This window comes from Lissotriton vulgaris, unplaced genomic scaffold (assembly GCF_964263255.1).
Source record: "Lissotriton vulgaris unplaced genomic scaffold, aLisVul1.2 SCAFFOLD_5664, whole genome shotgun sequence".
Lineage (NCBI taxonomy): Eukaryota > Metazoa > Chordata > Amphibia > Caudata > Salamandridae > Lissotriton > Lissotriton vulgaris.
Window position 1 is genome coordinate 57,631 of NW_028247850.1, and position 18,061 is coordinate 75,691.

General features: G+C 51.2%; 1 protein-coding gene across 1 annotated transcript; it reads right to left on the reverse strand.

The window, feature by feature from the left end:
• Positions 1-8,717: 8,717 nt before the first annotated feature.
• LOC147665003 (uncharacterized) lies at positions 8,718-13,059 on the reverse strand. Its single transcript, XM_086949825.1, has 2 exons — positions 11,751-13,059; positions 8,718-8,860 (listed from the first exon to the last, which is right to left on the reverse strand). Exons 1-2 carry the CDS (start codon positions 13,057-13,059, stop codon positions 8,718-8,720), a joined length of 1,452 nt encoding a protein of 483 aa, XP_086805951.1.
• Between the last annotated feature and the right edge of the window lie 5,002 nt (positions 13,060-18,061).

Consider the following 18,061-nt stretch of genomic DNA (forward strand, 5'->3'; position numbering starts at 1 on the left):
AGGGTATAGAAAAGTCGATAAACCCTCTGGAGCCACCACCGTCCGCAGCCAGTCCTCTAGATAGCTCCCCATATCCGATCCCTCGATTTTTTCCGGCAGGCCCACCACTCGGATGTTGTTCCTCCGGTTCCTTCCTTCTGCATCCTCAGCTCGCCGTTCAAGTGCAGCAATCCGGTCCAATGCCCCCTCCATCTTTGCGGCCAGCACGGTTTGCGCAGGCGCGACCTCTTGGACAGTGTTCTCCACACTCTTAACCCTGTCGGACAATTTTGAGTGGTCAGCACGTAGAAGGCCCAGCCCCGTTGCCACCTGCGCAATGTCCTGCTGCAGTGCAGTGTGGGAATCCGCTATAGCCACGAGGATCTTGTCAAGTTGCTGCTGCAGCACCTGGTCGCGAGGCGTGTTGTGCAGCCCCTGTTCAGCTTGGGGTGGGGATTCAGCGTCAGAGACTGGGTGTTCTTCTTCTTTCCTCGCTTTGTGCTTGCCCATGGCTCCGAACACAGGTAATCGCTCCCAGGGTTCTTGGCAGTAAAGCACCCGAAGAACAACAGGCAGCAGACAAGGCCTGTCTCCAAACCCGACTAGGCAACACAGCGACTCACCGTGGCACAATCCACCCACTCGAGTACTAAGTCTGCCCAGGCAGGGCAGCAACAGCAGGTCCTGCAATTCAGTGGATTCTCAAGCCCGGGGGCCACGTCAACCTCCACGGGTCTCAACTTAGTGTCTCAGTGCTCCGCAGGATGCTCCCATCGCCACTGTAGACCAAATTCCAGCCCCTGGTGAAGCCTCCAGTACACTCCGGCACCCCCGGTGCTATAGTTCCCAATGCCACCGGCGTGCTCCAAGCGTGGCTCTTCCCCCGCACATCCTCCCGGCCGACTCCTTAACCTCCTGGCGTCCCGCGGCGTCCCCGGTCCAGGCCGCTCGCACTTCCACTCGACGGGCAACAGGGGGGCCCCCCAAGTTCGGGCCCCCCGTCACTCACTCTTCTCAGCGCACCCGGCTCGGGCCGTCCAGTCGCCACCTTCAGCTGTCGTACTAACATGGGCTATCTCACCCAGGGGCCCAGCTGTCTCTGCAAGCCCCTTCACAGTGCCCTGGATGCCTCAGGGAGGGGGGCCCCCCCCAGAGCCTCCCTCGTCACCACTCGGGCACTGCCAGCACCTCAGCTGCCCTCGCCGAGGCCAGAACTCCCAGCAGCGCAGGCAGCCTCCCCTCGTCCCTCACAGCGCTCGGTCGGTCCTCCTCAGCGCTGTCACGTAAGGGAGTCCGCTCCACTCCGCAGCATCCACTGGGCAGTAGCACCTCTCTTGACAGCCTCAATGCTCCCTTCAGACTGCTTTGGATGGCTCATGGAGGGCCCCCCCCCAGAGCCTCTCTTGCCGCCACCTGGGCACTATCAGTAGCACAGCTGCCCTCTCTGGGGCCAGCGCAGGTCGCCTCCCGTTTTGCTGTGTTTGCTGCTACAGCGTTCGGCCCCCCTCAGTGTAGCCATGCAGCAGGATCCGCTCTACTCCGCTGCGTCGATCGGGCAGCAGCTCCTCTCGCAGCGGCCCCAGCGCTCCAGCGCCTGTGCGTCGCCTCCGCCCCCGCAGCAGATCCTTGTCGTTTCTCCGCCAGGACCGGACCTGCAGAGCCCATCATTCGCGGCGCTGTCTCAGGACCGATTCTGCCCCTGTCGCCACCATTTTAAAGCCGCCCGAGTCCTCGAGTCAGCTCCACTAATTGCTCCGATTTCGGGCTTCACGCTGCTGTGAGGGGCGAGAACACTCCGGCGCAGCTCCCCCTTGCTTCACCCATCCCCGGTTGGCGTGGGAGGTGGTCTGGGGGTCAATTACTCAGGAGAAGTGCGGCTTTCATGAGCGGAGCTCGGCGCTCACGCTAGTCCTCACCAAGGCATCCAAGCCACGCCCAGCTGGTGGTCGGCGTCTGATGCCACTCAATTCTGATCCTGTGTCTGTGGATAGCTGCACGGCGAATGTGCCCAACCGGAGGCATCCAACACTCCCCTCGCCGGTACGGTTACTCTCTCCCGGGCGCCGTTGTCTGCAACCCTCCCTAATGTGTCTCACTGTCTCCCCTGTGACCCGAGCATGGGAAGAGTAGCCTGCAGCACCCTGGCGAGCAGCCTCTACGCAGGTATGTGGTGCCCATGCCTGAGTGGTGGTTCGTAGCTCTGCCAAGGCCGCAGCGGGCAGTTGTGGCTCAGTCTTTTGAATTTGCCCCAAGTCTGATCTGTAACTATGGGATGCTTTGCCGTCAGGTGTCCCACCATGCGACGAGTGCGTATGCAGTGGTTCGCTCCCTGCTGCGCTGTTTGAAGGTTACGTGCCCGAGGCCCCACCGTCACGCGGCGAGGGGGTTGCTGTATTGTCTTTTTGATTCCCGGGATAGGGGCACGAAAGAAGTCAGTTGCCGATTTACAGCACGTCGGTCACCTCTCTCTCTTCCCCTCCCCCGTGTGCCTCAGGACTCAATGTGGGGCGGCAGGGAAATGGGGGCCGCTGCGTTTCAGGTCCCGGTCAGGGAAACATCCTTTACAACGCAACTTTTACCACGCAGTGCCTTTACCACGCAACTTTTACAAAGCAAACCATTACAACGCATTGCTCTGGGGGGCGCTCTAGGATAGGGAATAAGTTTAATTTACTATCCAACACCTTCCCTAGTGTCCACGGGGACTGGAGTTGGAATAGTAAATTAAACTATTCACTTTCCAGCACCCCAAAGCGCTATGCGTTGTAAAGGTTTTCGTTGTAAAAACCGCGTTGCAAAGGCATGCGTGGTAAAAGCATGCGTTGTAATGTCATACATCCTGGGGAGAAGCGCGACCACACGCCCAATGCTCTTCGTGACCCGCAATGAGGAAGACGGAGGTAGAGTGAGGGAGCAGCAGCCACCCACACAACCACCAGGCCAGTGCTCTCCCACCGTGAAGACATCGAAGTGGAATCTGTCAGAGCTCCCTGGCTGCATGCAGTGCACAGTGACCGGGGGATGTCGGAGAGCACTGGCCTAGTGGTTGTGTGGGTGGCTGCTGCTCCCTCACTCTACCGCCGTCTTCCTCATCGCGGGTCACGAAGAGCATTGGGCCTGTGGTCGCGTTTCTCCCCAGCACGGGGCGTACGGGTTACAGGACTGGCGCCATGGAGTATCTCCCAGCTCAGGGCTTATTTATTTACCTCTGCGCTCTCACCCGCTGATATTGGCGCTGTTGCCGCTTAGTCGAGCCTCGACCGCTTCAGGGGGTGGGTGCCTCTCTCGCACCTGGGACACTCAAGTTTGGCCCCCGCAGGGCCGTCGCCCAGCTCTCACTACGAGGGATGCAGGCGGGCCTCGCGGGGTTTAGGGACTCTTGTTACAGGCCCGGATCCGGCCAGTCTGGGGTCAACGTAGGTGTAGCTCTGAATTGGAGGCCCTCGGAACGTCTCTTTCACCGCTCTCACTTTGGGTTCGGATGCCTCTCAGGAAGGGAGGGAACCCGAAGGAGGGACCTCCCGCCGATGTGTCACAATGCTGCAGCGCTGTGGGGCCCACGCCCCACGGTCCGCAGCCTACAGGGACGCTCCTCGGTGCCTGAAGGCCCTTCGCTTCTGCAGGGTGATGGCGGAGAGATCCTGGAAGAGGGCCACCGGGTCTCCACGGAAGGTGATCGGTTGTTTCAATCGGGCCTCCCTCAAGATGCGCTCCTTCAGTGGGAAATCGGGGAGAAAAGCCAGTATGTCTGGAGGGGGGGGTCTGTGCGCGGCGCGCCGGACTGACCATGTGTGCGCGATCAATATGGATGTCGAACTCGCCAGGCTCCCCAAGGATCTCCCGGAACAGCTCCTGCAGGTAGGTGACTATGCTGTTCCCCTCCGATTTCAACGGAACTCCCCGGACCCGTATGTTGTTCCTCCGGGAACGATTCTCAAGATCCTCCGAGTGCGCCTGAAGGTCCACCTGTTGGTCCTGAAGGCGGAGGATCTCCTGTTGCAGCCGTTCCATCTCCATGCTGCGGGTCTGGTCCGCTTCCTCCACCGCTGCCACTCGCTCTCCCAGACCATCTATGTCTCGGCGCAGTTCCCGCTGTTCTCCCGCCAGTTCCTGATTCAGGGTCTGGAAGTCGTCCCTCAAGGTGTTGAAGAGGGAGGCCAGGAAGGCCTTCGTGATGGGATCAGACTCATCATCCTGGCTTGAGGCGTTGACTGGTGTCTTAGGGGGTGACGGCACCGGGGCTTTCTCCCCTTTCGGGGCATTTTTGTGAAGCATGTCCACAATGTTGCGGGTTCCTTTGCGTCCCGCGGCGGCCATGGTGTCGGAGCTCTAGATTCGGTGAGGGCCATGGTGGCCTCCCACAAGGCCGCAGACAGCGCCTCTGCGAAACCGGGGGTAAGAACTGTTAGGCCCGTGAGCTCGACCTGGGGTCCGGAGGGCAGCGCAGCGAGTCCGTTGGAGTGTCTTCAGGCACTCTCACCCGTTCGATGGGGCCCAAAGTTGGCCAGCACAGGTCCAGATCCGCCGTGCTCCAGATGTAGTAGCCCAGGACCTCGCAGTTCCGTCCGATCAGGGGTGTATGGTGGCAGGAGCTCCTCCCGCAGGTTGGCCGTATCCTTCTTGTGGGGAACCCACTTTGCTGGCCAGTTGGGACGTGTGATGGGTCCACCGTATGTGCTGGGGGCCCCGAGTGCAGCGGCCGAGTTTCAAGGGGCCAGCCGCGGCGGGAGTCCAGCGGGGCGGGCTGCCGACACCTCGGCGCAGGGCTGGTAATGTTCTCCCTTCTCAAGTGGGGCAACCGAAGCGCTCCCCTACAGGCCCGACCCCCGGGTTCCGAGCCCAGGGTCCGACGCAGGTAGTCCCTCGGGCTGGGGGGGTGCACTCCTCACCTGCCGGTCCCAGGGATGCCTTCTAGCCGACCAGGCGCCGGCGCACAGCAACTTTGACAATTTCGGGCCTCGGGCGGCCCTCGGCGCTCCCTACGGCCTAAACTCCGGTCCTCCGCCTCCTCTGCTGTCCCCGCACTGGCCGGTGCACCAGGCGTCGGGGCTCGCCGCCACTCACCAGGCTCTGAGTCGCGACCTCCCGTAGATGCGTTCGCGATGTCTCCAGTTGCAGAGGCCGGAGCCCGGTCACTGTCCCTTTGCGGACCAGGCCCAAAGCCGGGGGCTCGATTGCTGTGGCAGCCCGCCTGGCCACCACCAAACGCCGCCGAGGCTCGGCCAGACCGCGCTCCGGCCGCCGGAAGTCTCGGTCACCCAGCCGCCGTCTCGGGGGCCGCCGTAGGCGGTTCGCCGCTCCTGGCCGCTGTGGGCGGTCTGCCACTCCTGGCGCACAGGACCCAGGGACGCCGATATCACATCAGGCGCCGGGCTCCCGCAGCCGCCATTACGCCGCTTCTCGCCGATGAGGGCCTCCGCCAATCGTCCACTGCTCCCGCAGGCGGTGTCGCTCAGATCGGCGATCAGGGAGCACCGGGGTAAGTACTGCACCCCTGGTCGTGATTTCGGTGAGATTTAGGGGGTGTTGCATGCTAAGGAAGGGGTGATACAGGGTTCAGGGCCGGGGAGCCTCGCAGGACACGTCTGGTCAGGCCGCCATCTTAGCCACGCCCCCTATATGTCTTTATTTAAACAAAAAGAAAACACCTCCATTTTAACTGCTATTCTTTTTTTTTTTAAACAAATTTTATTGGCAATTTTGAAATCAGCAGTATACATACCTATTGTTAGTCATTTATGGAATGTCTGCAAGGTCCTCCAGAGTGTCCAGCCCAGCCGGGCATCATGGCTCCCCTCCATACCTCATTCCTCTCTATGAATGCCTGCCGCACTATGCGGTGCTAGCTGTATGAGATTCTCATCAACGTTGACAACTTCACAATCCCCCCCCTCCATTACCCCCCACAACCTCCCTCGACCAATCCGCCAAGTTGCCTCCCACTGTATACATGATCTGGGTCTCAGTCAGAGCTGTCTGTGCCGTGCGTCATGCTTAAGGAACCCACCATGTACGTGGATGTTTGGATGCTATGGCCTGCTCATGCCTCCCCCTCAGTTCCTCCTTGATCCAATCCCCCAGGGCTAGCCGGTTGAGATCCTGCCTGTGGCGTGTTAGGTGCATACTCCCGGTCCTCATTCTTCAGGTCGTCCACCAACTCCCCCCAGGCCTGCACCCTCTCCAGTCTCCCTATACCTCTCTTAATTTTAACTGCTATTCATTTGTAAAACTATTTCATTCAGCTCCAGCCTTTTCCATACTGGTATTGCCCTTCACTTCAAAAAGCTTAGAGTATGGCTTGTTGGCCACAACTATGTCTACTTGGCTAAAGAGGCTGCACAAAAGAGAGGTATTGACAGGGACTTGGGTTTGCCAAATGTAGAGATTTCTTGGTTTGGCCAGAGAGGGTTAACGTTTCATCAGTTGCAGGCTTTGGTTAAAACCATTGTAGATTGCTGAGCTCCCCGCCTCATGATTGTGCAGGATGGTGGCAATGACCTAGGCACATTCACTGGGGTAGGACTGGAAATCCTAATGAAAGATACCTTTGCAGAACTGATGGCGCGTTTCCCTAGCACTGTCTTTGTGTACTCTAATATATGCCAAAGACAGAAATGGAAGTGGTCAAATTAATTCTAACCACAGATTGAAAAAGCCGGAAACATGTTCATAAAACTGTTTCTGCATTCCTCAGAAACAATTGCCTGGGTTGTATCTATAACAACAATCTGCACTTTACAGACAAGGGCAACAGGGTGTTTCTAAGTACCTGAAACTCTGCTTCAGATCTTATGTGTAGCTATCATGTACACACAATCAACACAAAAGCTCTTGTCAGAGCCACCCTAGTTCCCAAATTATTGTTAATTTATTTTCTTTATAAGGATCCTTTTTTAAAAAAGGTTTTTGGGTATCTTTCCGAAAACGTCATGATCGCCACAAATATGTTGCGAAATTGCAAAAGAAAAGCAGACAGTCAACCGCCACCAGCGCATCCCAAAAATATTACCTAAAAAAATCCATTGTAAACTTTGCGCTACACATATTACTATGTACATGCTTCTTTAAAACATGTTTAAACTCATGCTTTTGTACTAAGTATCTTCAAAATCCATCTTTAAGACCAATTTCCTGTTTTTGCGGTTATTCACGAAGTCGCAACAACGCCGTTAACCGCAACGATTGCACCTTTTCCATAAAGTGAAAAACACATATATGCACACATATAACAGTATTTTACACACTAGGGGTTTATTAATGTACACTTCAGACTCCTGTTTTTCTAGTGTATTTCTAGAACAACTCTCTAAAACCTATTTTCAGTTTTTGCGGTATGGCCGTAGATCATAATGACGTCGTTGATCGTGATCCCCTCGGATACAGCACGAAAGCGGAAAGCAAAAGCAGCACTACATCGTTCATGTAATGTACTCCTCTCCGGCATACATACACCACGCACATGTACTAACCATTTATGTACTGCACAGCACTGCACCATCCTGGTACTGTACCCTTCCCAGGCACACCCCTGAGCAGTGCTGCACTCCACAGCTTACCTGATGTAGGCCAAGCATGAGTTAAGCACACAGCAACTGAAATTTTAAAAAGTTTAGTAAACCTGAAGGTCTCACCACTCCAGAGGCATAAGGTAAAAAGGCCCTGTTCACTACTACTGATCATACATGATATGCTGCCACCACGCGCTCGTCCTTCTTAACTCCTGGTGAATATGGTAGCCTTCCACCACTATGTGGGTAGTTCATTGGTTGCCTCTCCCAGTCCAACAAGACCAATGTCCGTGAGACAGGCCTATGTCATGGTGCACACGTATGATCTGTGTTCATCTATCACGAATAAATCAGCATTAACGATCCACACAACTGTACAATTGGGCACTCTGGCCAGGGTACACGTCTCTTACAATGCAGAGGACTTTTCCGTCCCAACAGGTGGCAGCGGTGTTCAGGTTGCAATGGGCAAGACTGCAGTTGAGGCCATTGTGGTGCCATCTGCAGAAACATGGAGCTTTGTCAGCCAGGAATATGTATTTTGTAGTTATTTTCTCGACGGAAATCAAGCACAGCCTGAAATCGTGGATGGATGTCGACAACCTCTGCAAAGAGGGGGTGATGTGTCCAGACCCTCCGTCAGTTATGACAACAGATGCAAGGGCAGTGGGCTGGGGCACTCCCATGGGGATCTTACAGGTCAAGCAGCATGTTCTTGAATGGATTAGTGGAGGACTTTAAATTATAGGTAATTGACGGCAGTCTTCAAGACTTTTCAACATTTCATGGAACATCTGCACCACTGCAATGTGTTAGTGAGATCCGACAATACAGTGATAGTGGCATACAGCATTCATCAAGAGAGCACTAATTTTCGAATCTTTAAAGGATGTGGCCTGCAATGTAGATCAGTGGGCAGAGCCTCATCTCCTTTCTTTACCAGCTGTCCATTAAAGCATCTGGGCAGTGTGGTGGCAAACCGCTCGAGTTTTACGTTTCCTCAACTCAGAGCTTGAGGTTGACCAGATCCACTTTCAAAGACATTTGCAAGAAGTTTGGCATTCATTTTCTGGACCTGTGTGCTTCCAAGAACAATGCTCTTCTTCCAAGGTTTTGCTCCAGGTTCACACAAACTTTGAAACGGTCATAGAGACTCCTCTTTGTCTCCCCTCCCAATTTCCTTTGATTCAGAGCTGGTATGCCTGATTCAACAGGAGAAGGCTTGAGTGATTATGGTGGCACCTTACTGGCCCAGAAGGACTTGGATTCTTCTTCAGAAGAGCATGGCCTGTCAACCTCCACTTCGAGGATCTGCTTCTCTCCCCCCTCAACGCTGAGGTTTTGCACCTCCCTCTGATTTCTTTGTCTTAATCCTTTCAGTATGGTTGATGAGGTGAAGTTTAGAGGAACAAGGTTTACATCCGCATGTTATTGATATTGTGCAGAACTCTAGCAAAACTTAAACTCTGATGGTTTATTCTAAACACTGGAAAGTTTTTGATTTGTGGTGTTCTCTTCTGTAGAGTGTTCTGGCTCCTCTATACTTCAATTTCTCCTGGATATTTTTTGAGAAGAATGAAAAATTTCCTAGCTAACGTACAGGAAAGTTTCAATTCTATTAAGGAGGCGGAGGCGAGGATTAGGCTGTACTTTCTTCTTTATTTTTCTCCAGCAGCCATTAAAAAGGTATCAACAAACTTAATAACACTACATTTCCCTTGAGCATCAGGGAAAATGGAAATAGAAAATGTCTCTACGACTGTCCAATCCTAGTCCAGGGCTCCCAATATCCTTCCTTGTTGGCGCTCTATCTTCCTCTTTCTTCCTGCGACAGTGCCCCAGTTTCTCAACCGTTATTCCTGCTTGCCCATCTCAGAACCTATGGCACATACAGAGTATGTAAGGCACTAGGAAATGAACACCCAAACACATTAGTGCACGAGATAATCGACATAGGAGCATAACAACATCCTTTAACAGGACAGTGAACTGTAGATCATCATAACCTTCAACAATACAGTAAGAAGCAACATCACAAAGATTTTACTTACTGTCCGAACGCAGAAATTATGGGCGGGTTCGAATGAAGAACGGGTGGACTAATCCTCACCTCCGCCTCCTTAATAGAATTGAAACTTTCCTGTACGTTAGCTAGGACATTTTTCATTCTATGTCAGGAGCGGAGGCTTCTGATTAGGCTAGTTCAAAGCTTATCTACCACCAGGGAAGCCAGTGACGCCACTTGCTTAAAGTAAAATCTTTTGAAGGTGGAGTCTGAAGACCAGTCTGCAGCTTTCAGAATGTCTTCCAGGCGAGCTCCCAGGGAATATGCCTTGGACGCCAGCGCTCCCCTCACAGAATGGGCCCCAAACGGGGAAATATCTATACCTGCCTCCTGCATAACCCATCGCACCCATCGCGCAATAGTAGGGGATGAAACCTCCCTGTGTGGTTTAGTGAGAGCAATAAACAATTGTTTGACACCCTGTGGGCGTACATCGACCGTTGCCACTTCATAGGCCTTCAGCGCCCTAACCACACAAAGTTTCGGGGCATCCAGGAATGCAGGATACGAGATACACCGTGAGTCCCCTTTGGTGCGCCTAGAAATGTGGAAGGTAACCCCTTCCGGGGTCAAGACGCGGCCGGTAATATCCAAGGCCCTCACGTCCGAGACTCTGCGGCACGAGATCAGACAAAGCAACATTGCCAGCTTCGCTGAAATCTGCCTCCTTGACAAGTATTTATTGGACGGCCATTCTCGAAATAAGTTAAGGACCTTGTTAACATCCCATAAGACTGAATAGCGGGGTTCCGGAGGAACTGATAACCTTATCCCCCGCAGCAGTTTGCAAACCAGGGGGGTGTTCCCCTATCGGATCGTTCTCCAACGGGAGATGTCCCGCCGATATGGCTGACCTAAAGGTATTGATTGATCTGTACGCTAAGCCTTCCTTTTCCAGGGAGGCTAAGAAATTGAGGACATGGACAACGTCTGCCCCCACTGGATCAATCTGTAGTCGCAGACACCAACCACTCCACCGGGTCCATGCTGATCGGTACCTCTTGTTGGTACTGTCTGCCCAGGATTTTGCCAACAGCGTGGCAGCATCCTCCGAAAGTCCCAGGACTTGCCAGCGTTGCCTGTAACCCGCTAGGCCATCAGACACAGGTTGCCTGTGGCTAGGAGGTGGTGAGGATTCCCCTGCGGATCCTTGAGGAGATCTGGAACGCGGGGTAGAGGGATTGGAAAATCCCAGGAAAGTTCCATCAGAACCGGAAACCAGGCTTGCGACCTCCAGATCGGGGTAATCACCACCAGGTCCGCTCGGTGTCTCCTTACCTGGGTCGACACCCTCATGATCATCGCAAAAGGCGGGAACGCGTAGCCCTTCTCCAGACTCCAATCCTGCAGAAATGCATCTAACGCTGCTGCTTCCGGGTCTGGTCTCCAACTGAAATAGCGTTTCAACTGGGCGTCCAGACGGGAAGCAAAGAGATCCACCGTGAAGGGACCCCATTTGTCCTGAATCGCCCTGAACACATCCGGGCGAAGTTGCCATAGACTGGAGTCCCTCCAATGACGAGAGCACCAGTCCGCCACCTGATTGGCTGACATTGACTCAGGAGGTGCATGTCGTCCAAGTAGATGATAAGACAAATGCCCTCCGTCCGCAAGCGCTCCACAACCGGCTTCAGCACCTTGGTAAAACACCAGGGAGCGGACGACAGTCCGAAAGGAAGGGAAACAAACTCGTAGATCTGCTGGCACCACTGGAACTGAAGAAAACGCCTGTGGGGGGCGAAAATGGGGATCGTGAGGTAGGCATCCTTCAAGTCCAACCGGACCATCCAGTCCCCCTCTTGAAGCAGATCCCGCAGGAGGTGAATACCCTCCATCTTGAAATGACGGTTGATGAGCCAGCCATTGAACTCCTTGAGATTTATCACTGGGCGATAGCCCCCGTCCTGCTTCTCTACAATGAAAATATTGCTGAGGAACCCCCGTGGGTGCAGCTCCGTTTGCACAATTGCCCCCTTGCGGAGGAGGTCCGCTACGTCTCTGTCTATCAGAGCGCATTGGTCGTGCGTGAAGCTGATAGGTCTTGGACGCACGGGCTGCCTGGGGAGACCCGAGTATTCTATTTGGAACCCACCTAGGGTCTGTAAAACCCAGGCGTCGGAGGTGAGCGAAGACCATGCATGAAGAAAAAACTGAAGCCTGCCCCCCACTTTTAGGCCTGTTACATTCTGGAGTCTCACCTTTGTGATTGTTGTATCCGCCATCTCCTCTGCCTCGTCCACCACGGCGGCGGGGGTACCCTCTGGTATTGTAGAAGTTCCCGAACTTCTCGGGGTCCTGGTATTGGCCTCTGTGAGAGTCACCTTGTTTGTTGGAGCCTCTGTTGTATGGTCTGCCAGACGAGCGGCCCCTTCCCCGACTGGCTGCGCCAAAAACACGTGGCGTGAAGATCCGTTTGACGGAGGTCTGAGTCTTGTCCAAAGAATTGAAGGTATTCACGAACTTGCCCAACTCCTTCAAGAATGGATCCCCGAAGAGGTTGCCCTCCGCCATCGGGCCTGCCTCTGATGTGGCCAGTTCCCCCAATTTCGGATCTATTTTAATTAAAATAGATCTCCTTCTCTCCGTCGAAATGGCCACGTTGGCGTTTCCCAGGAAGATGATCGCTCTCTGCGCCCATCCTGAAAGGATCTCCGGGGAGATCAAGGAACCCGACGCCTTGGCCTCCTCGGCCATATCCAAAATTTTAGCCAACGGTCCGGCCGTGTCCAAGAGTTTATCTTGACAGGCCCTCCACGAACGGTCGATGCCCCTCTTGGGGTCCTTTACAAACTTAGTAAGGAAGGTAGACATCTTGGGATCGATCTCAGGGGTTGCCGTAACCTTACCATCCAATGAGGGGCGCGGGCACTCTGCCCGAAGGCAACTACGTACCTCCTGGTCTAGAGGTTTGCGAAGCCTAGCTGCCATGTAGGCCGCTACTTTTGGTGCGGGCACCCAGTGCGACGAGCGCGGGTGAAGCAACTTGTCAGGATTCAGCATGTCCGAACTGGGATCCGCGCTGGACTCTTGTGCGGGCTGGGCGGCGAGCCACAAATTATCCGGTTCCCCGTCACCATCCGATGTTTGGGGTGACTCGTCTGGGTCGACGATGGTCGCGCCGTCTAAACTTTCCCCCAAAGTGCCAGACTGTGCCTCCTTTGATGTGGAAGGGGTATCCGTGGTCTTTGCCTCCAAAAAGGCTTTCTTCAACCGCGAAAACGCGTCGGAATCTACTCCCGCGACCGCAGGGCGCTTCCTTTTGGGATCCGCGTTCTCCGTCGATGATTGACTCTGGGGTATAGGGTCCTTAGGCCCCGAAAGGTCTACCCCTTGTCCAGGGGTTTGACACTGTGCCTGCAGCTGATCAATCTTTTTCTCAAGGGGTGCAACCACCCGCGACACCGCTTTCAGAATGGAGGAGTCCATGACCTGACAGAAATGGTCATCTACTGGTAGGTACATGACCTGTTGCTCCTCTTCTTCCTCGTAATACTCATCGTACTCCATAGTGCCCCTGCGCCAAACTCAGGAGCCAAAGTAAGGGGTTAAAGGAAGGGCAGAACCCTAAATAAGTCACACGTCTTCCCACCGAAGCGGGGTAATAGAATTTAATGAGGGACCAACAGCCTCTGCTATGAGGCAACCTGTGAGACCTGCCTGGGCCGGTCCCGAAAACACAATCGAATTCCTACCCGCCTCGCGGGTGTTCAGGCTCCAGGCAGGGGCTCAGTTTAAAGAAAATAGCCGTAGCGCTGCTCAATTTCGTTCGCCGTGGTGCGCGAGACCGTTGAGCCGCTTCTCCCGATCGCGAGCATAACGCGGGACCCGCCGGGGGGTAAGCTCCTAGCGGCGGGAGGCTGCCCGTGCACGGAGCCTCAAGGACAAACACACCGCGAAAGGAGCAGAAAAAACGCTCCGCGCACGAAACACTCTCACAAACCCCCCTCCTGGGAAGGAAACATAGTGCGCGAAAACATTACAATAATCAACAATCAAATAGAAATTCCGCAAAACAGTAAACAGTTAGGCAGAAAGGAAAAACACTCATCTGTATGCTGCTTGAGCAGCGAAGAAAGAGGAAGAAAGAGCGCCAACAAGGAAGGATATTGGGAACCCTGGACTAGGATTGGACAGTCGTAGAGACATTTTCTATTTCCATTTTCCCTGATGCTCAAGGGAAATGTAGTGTTATTAAGTTTGTTGATACGTTTTTAATGGCTGCTGGAGAAAAATAAAGAAGAAGGTACAGCCTAATCAGAAGCCTCCGCTCCTGACATAGAATCTCTCCCTCTCCACCCTAAAAGCTCAATGGTATGCCATTAACATAGTGTTAAAGTGGTCTTCTATTTCCCGACCCTCCGCCCAGTCTTCCATTCCTAGAATCTAACTTTGACTGTAAGGGCTTCAGTAGATGTGAAATTCCTTTCTTTCACTGTCCTTTTCTTGGTGGCTATTACTTCTGCTTGGTACTTGGGAACTGTCTGCTCTTTGTCATCATCCTTTTCTATTCTTTATGGATCGCTTGACCTGATACTTCTTTTCTTCCTAAGGTTGTTTCTAAGTTTTATTCTTCTCAAGAGTTCATCCACTCTGCTTTCTATCTCATTCCCAGTTTTGAGGAAGAACACAGATTGGATTTGTTGGATGTTAAGCGTGCCCTTTCGATTATCTTGATTGATCCTGTGAATACAGAAAGCCCAATTTTCAGTTTGTCAATTTTGGCCTTGTAGGGATGGGTAAGATGATGTCCAAAATCACATTGAGTCACTGGATGAAAGAGACTATTGCTCTGGCCTATTCAAGCTTGGATCTTCTCTAACCCCTTGAATTGCAAAGTCACTCTATGAGAGGCGTATCTGCCTCTTAGGCGGAGGTAAAGTGTGTGACTTTACATGACATTTGTAGAGACCGGGACTTGGGCGTCAGAGCACAACTTTATAAGGCGTAAATGACTGCATGAGCTTTTTGCATGATAGAAATAATTTTGAAGCAGAGGTGTTGCAATCAGTCTTTCCAGAATGGTTTGCTTGATTATTATTGCTACTTTGGTCAGGATGTTCTTCATGAAATCACATTGATGTTGCATTATATTTTGATATTTTCTGGAGCTTTTCTTTTCAAAGGCCTTTTCCAAAGCTTTGGTATAACTCACACGTAAAGACTGGGTCAAAGACGATAGAAATGGGAGTAATGACCCGATGACTTCCTGATAGCTTTCACTACTCTTAGTTCTACTCCTCTCCGATCCAGCCATTCGATCCCACCCACCCTCTCTGCTATCTAGGCCTTTGATAAGAGGCTTGGGATTACATGGGGAATGCTACTCCTATGTGGTATCAAGTACAGGGTGGGTGGAGTAATGTAGCATTTCCTGTTTTGTTTCCTGTCCTGGGATTGAATGACATAAACCTAATAGGTAAGACTGCATCAAGGACTAATAGTAATGACGATTATAGGTAAAAAATAGGGGCATTTCTTTGGCCCTAGCAAACAAAATGTGTTATTGAGAACAGGCATGCACCTTTGTGGTCTAGCTTGACTTTCTGTTCTCAAGAAAAAGGGGGTGATACTTGTTAGCAGTTTGATGTGTTCGTTTGCTTTCCGTACACATAGGTGCTGTTTTGTTGTACATAATGTGGTGTATAACACACCATGTTAATACGCACTGCTGTGATTTTAAGCAACTGTATGAAAAAATGAAAGAGGGAGTTTGTCCACTTTATCCCTACGTAACCTGGGCACACTAACAAAAACACCAAACAGCAGTGGCGGCCAAATGGACACATTAATATACCACTTAATGAATCAACAGTGAAACTATACAACCACATAGCACAATTTACATATATATATATATATATATATATATATATATATATATATATATATATATATATATATATATATATATATATATATATATATATATATATATATATACATCTTAAGTAAGATATATCCTCATATTTATCTATGGATTGGAGATTATATAGTTAGTTCCTCCTTAATGCTTTATTATTTTGCCGATAGGTGTCACATGAAAAAAGTTCAGCTGTTATTCCATATATATGTGCACAATGTGGTTGTATGTATATAAATGTCTTTTTTGCATTGTTATATGGTCATGTCTGAATCGGAGATCTTGAAATTTAAAAAAAACTCCAAAATGACAATAGTGTAAATGCGTACATATGTAAGTGTTGGAAAAGTATAATTTGATTTAGTTTGAATTAAATTCGTGATCCAGTTACAATTGAAGGTTTCACAGTTGATTTCTTAAGTGATGTATATTAATTTGTCCCTACGACCAACACTGCTCTTTTGTGACTGCAAGGCACCCTTACAGTTACTAAAAGATTTGTTACCTTGAAAATATTTGTCTTATTGATGTAATAAACAGCTGAAATTCACCCATTTAAAGACATATTTCAGAAATTCAATCTGATCACATGCAAACCCAATTAAAATAAAGACATATTTCAGAAATTCAATCTGATCACATGCAAACCCAATTAAAAAAAAAGGCTTAAGCAGATTCATGTGAAGGAAACATTTAGGTTTTTTATGAAGTCCGGTTAATATCTCTGACTGGTCAGCAGAGGGCACTGTTCCATAGGAATTTGTTTTTCCCATCTCTGGCTATATTTATATATGATACTACTGTTAACGCGCTCAAAGCTTGAGGCGTCGCAATTGCAAACCTCGCTCATTTCCCAAAACCATAGTCGGCCTCCTAATTGGCAGCACAATAAGGCTCCATCTTACCACCTGGCCAGATGTAGACTGAAAGAATGTGCCTCTTTTTATTTTCCTTTCGGTTTCGCATAAAGTGATATACGAATAGGTAAAGGTTAGTTAGTGCATGTTTGCATTTGCCTCATGTTGGCCTGCATACGGTAGTATTGGGAAGTTCAATAGCAATCAAAGCAGGAAACAATTTGTAGTAAGATTTAATTTTTGTAAATAATCTCCTAATGTGTAACTTTAAATAAATAGTTTCCTTATTTTTTAGTTTACGAGCTGAAGGCTGCTTTATTTAAGCATGAAATTATGCTATGTCCTATTAGTCATTTTGTTCTAGACTGACGCTCAGTAGAGCGGAGGCCCAGCTGCTGCTCCTTCACTGAAAGGGTGCCTAGATGTATGGTTCAGCTTCCGGCGGGGTCGTGATTTTTATAAGTAGCTTTTTGTAATAAGTTCACCATAGAGCTAGTTCGCTAAGAAGTTGCTATCACTGTATGTACATGGTAACATTCTACATGTCCCACTTTTAAAAACCATACTCCCTACTTGTGGGCTTTAAAGCTTACATGGCGTGACTTCCTAATATTGGCAACAAATATTTACGCAGCAAAAATGGTTAAATTAATAGGTCCAACTGCAGGCTACAATGCAGCAGTCAGGCTAAAATGATTATAGGCATGAAGCCATGTTTCCCTTGTCACATTAGTGGATGTTACAATAAGTGCTGCTGTCCATAGGTGACATTTAACTTTCATTGCCATAGGTGTATTTGTGCACCAAATAGTATGGCCTTTGAGAAAAGTTAAATCAGCTAATCGGGGATTAGCCACTTCCTACATGGTTTAGGGGCTAGAGCACATGCACTAGGCTCTGTGCAGCAGTACCTCAGTGTGCAGTCTAAAAACCTGCAATAAAATTCAGCAAACAAATGGAGATGACGTGGCAACAAGGGGCATTTTCACATCTGACTCCTTTTCATAATGCTCTATTTGTGGATACTGCATCACTGAGCTAAAACAGTCTGTTCGGTAAAATGTGGCCTTACACCCAGGTTCCACATGGTTGTAACCCAACATGGTGCCTCAATATGGGAGATGCCATGTGCTCAGTCAGAGCGTGGACTTGAGAGTGAGGGGACCTGCTGCCAGGGGGTGCCGCCGCATGGGCCTGTGTGCTGTCCCCTGAACCCATCTGTACCCCTCCACTGTCCACAGGGCCAGTCAGAGCCGCTGCTGGAGTTCAGGCTGCTGTACCAAGAGGAGTGCCACGTTACAGGGGATGATGGTTCCGAGGAGCTGCTGTCCTGTACTGATGAGTACCCACTGACCGCTGACATGGCCTAGCACTGCCTGCCTTCTCCTGCCCTAACGCCTCGTGAGCGCTTCACCTGGGCCCTGACTGCTCCCCAGCGCATGGAAAGGGAGAGCGCTTTGACTGACTTCCAAGGAGCACCTTTGACTGCACCCAGAAGGAGGTGAGGAGCACGACCTGTTGTCCCTGAGTCTGCTGGTAGGACCTAGCGCCTCGTGAGTGCTCCAGGTGGATTACCTGTACCCCCCTGCCTGCACCCTAGCGCTGTACTGCCCAAGCGCTATATGCAGATGGCCAGTGAGGAGAGAGGAGCGTGGGCGCTATGTCCTTAGGTGGAACCCTTAATCTGTGGCAGCTACCTGGTGCCTCGTGAGCGCTATATTCGCATTGCTGGTGAGGAGCGCTACCTGTCGTCCCTGAAGCCCCTGGAGGGACTGAGCACATTGTAAGCGCT

Excerpts from the sequence above, each read along its gene's own strand:
- LOC147665003 (XM_086949825.1), bottom strand. The coding sequence starts at position 13,059 with ATGGAGTACGATGAGTATTACGAGGAAGAAGAGGAGCAACAGGTCATG. Across the intron at positions 8,861-11,750 it reads CGGATACAACAATCACAAAG|GATTAAGACAAAGAAATCAG; the intron begins GTGAGACTCCAG and ends CCATACTGAAAG.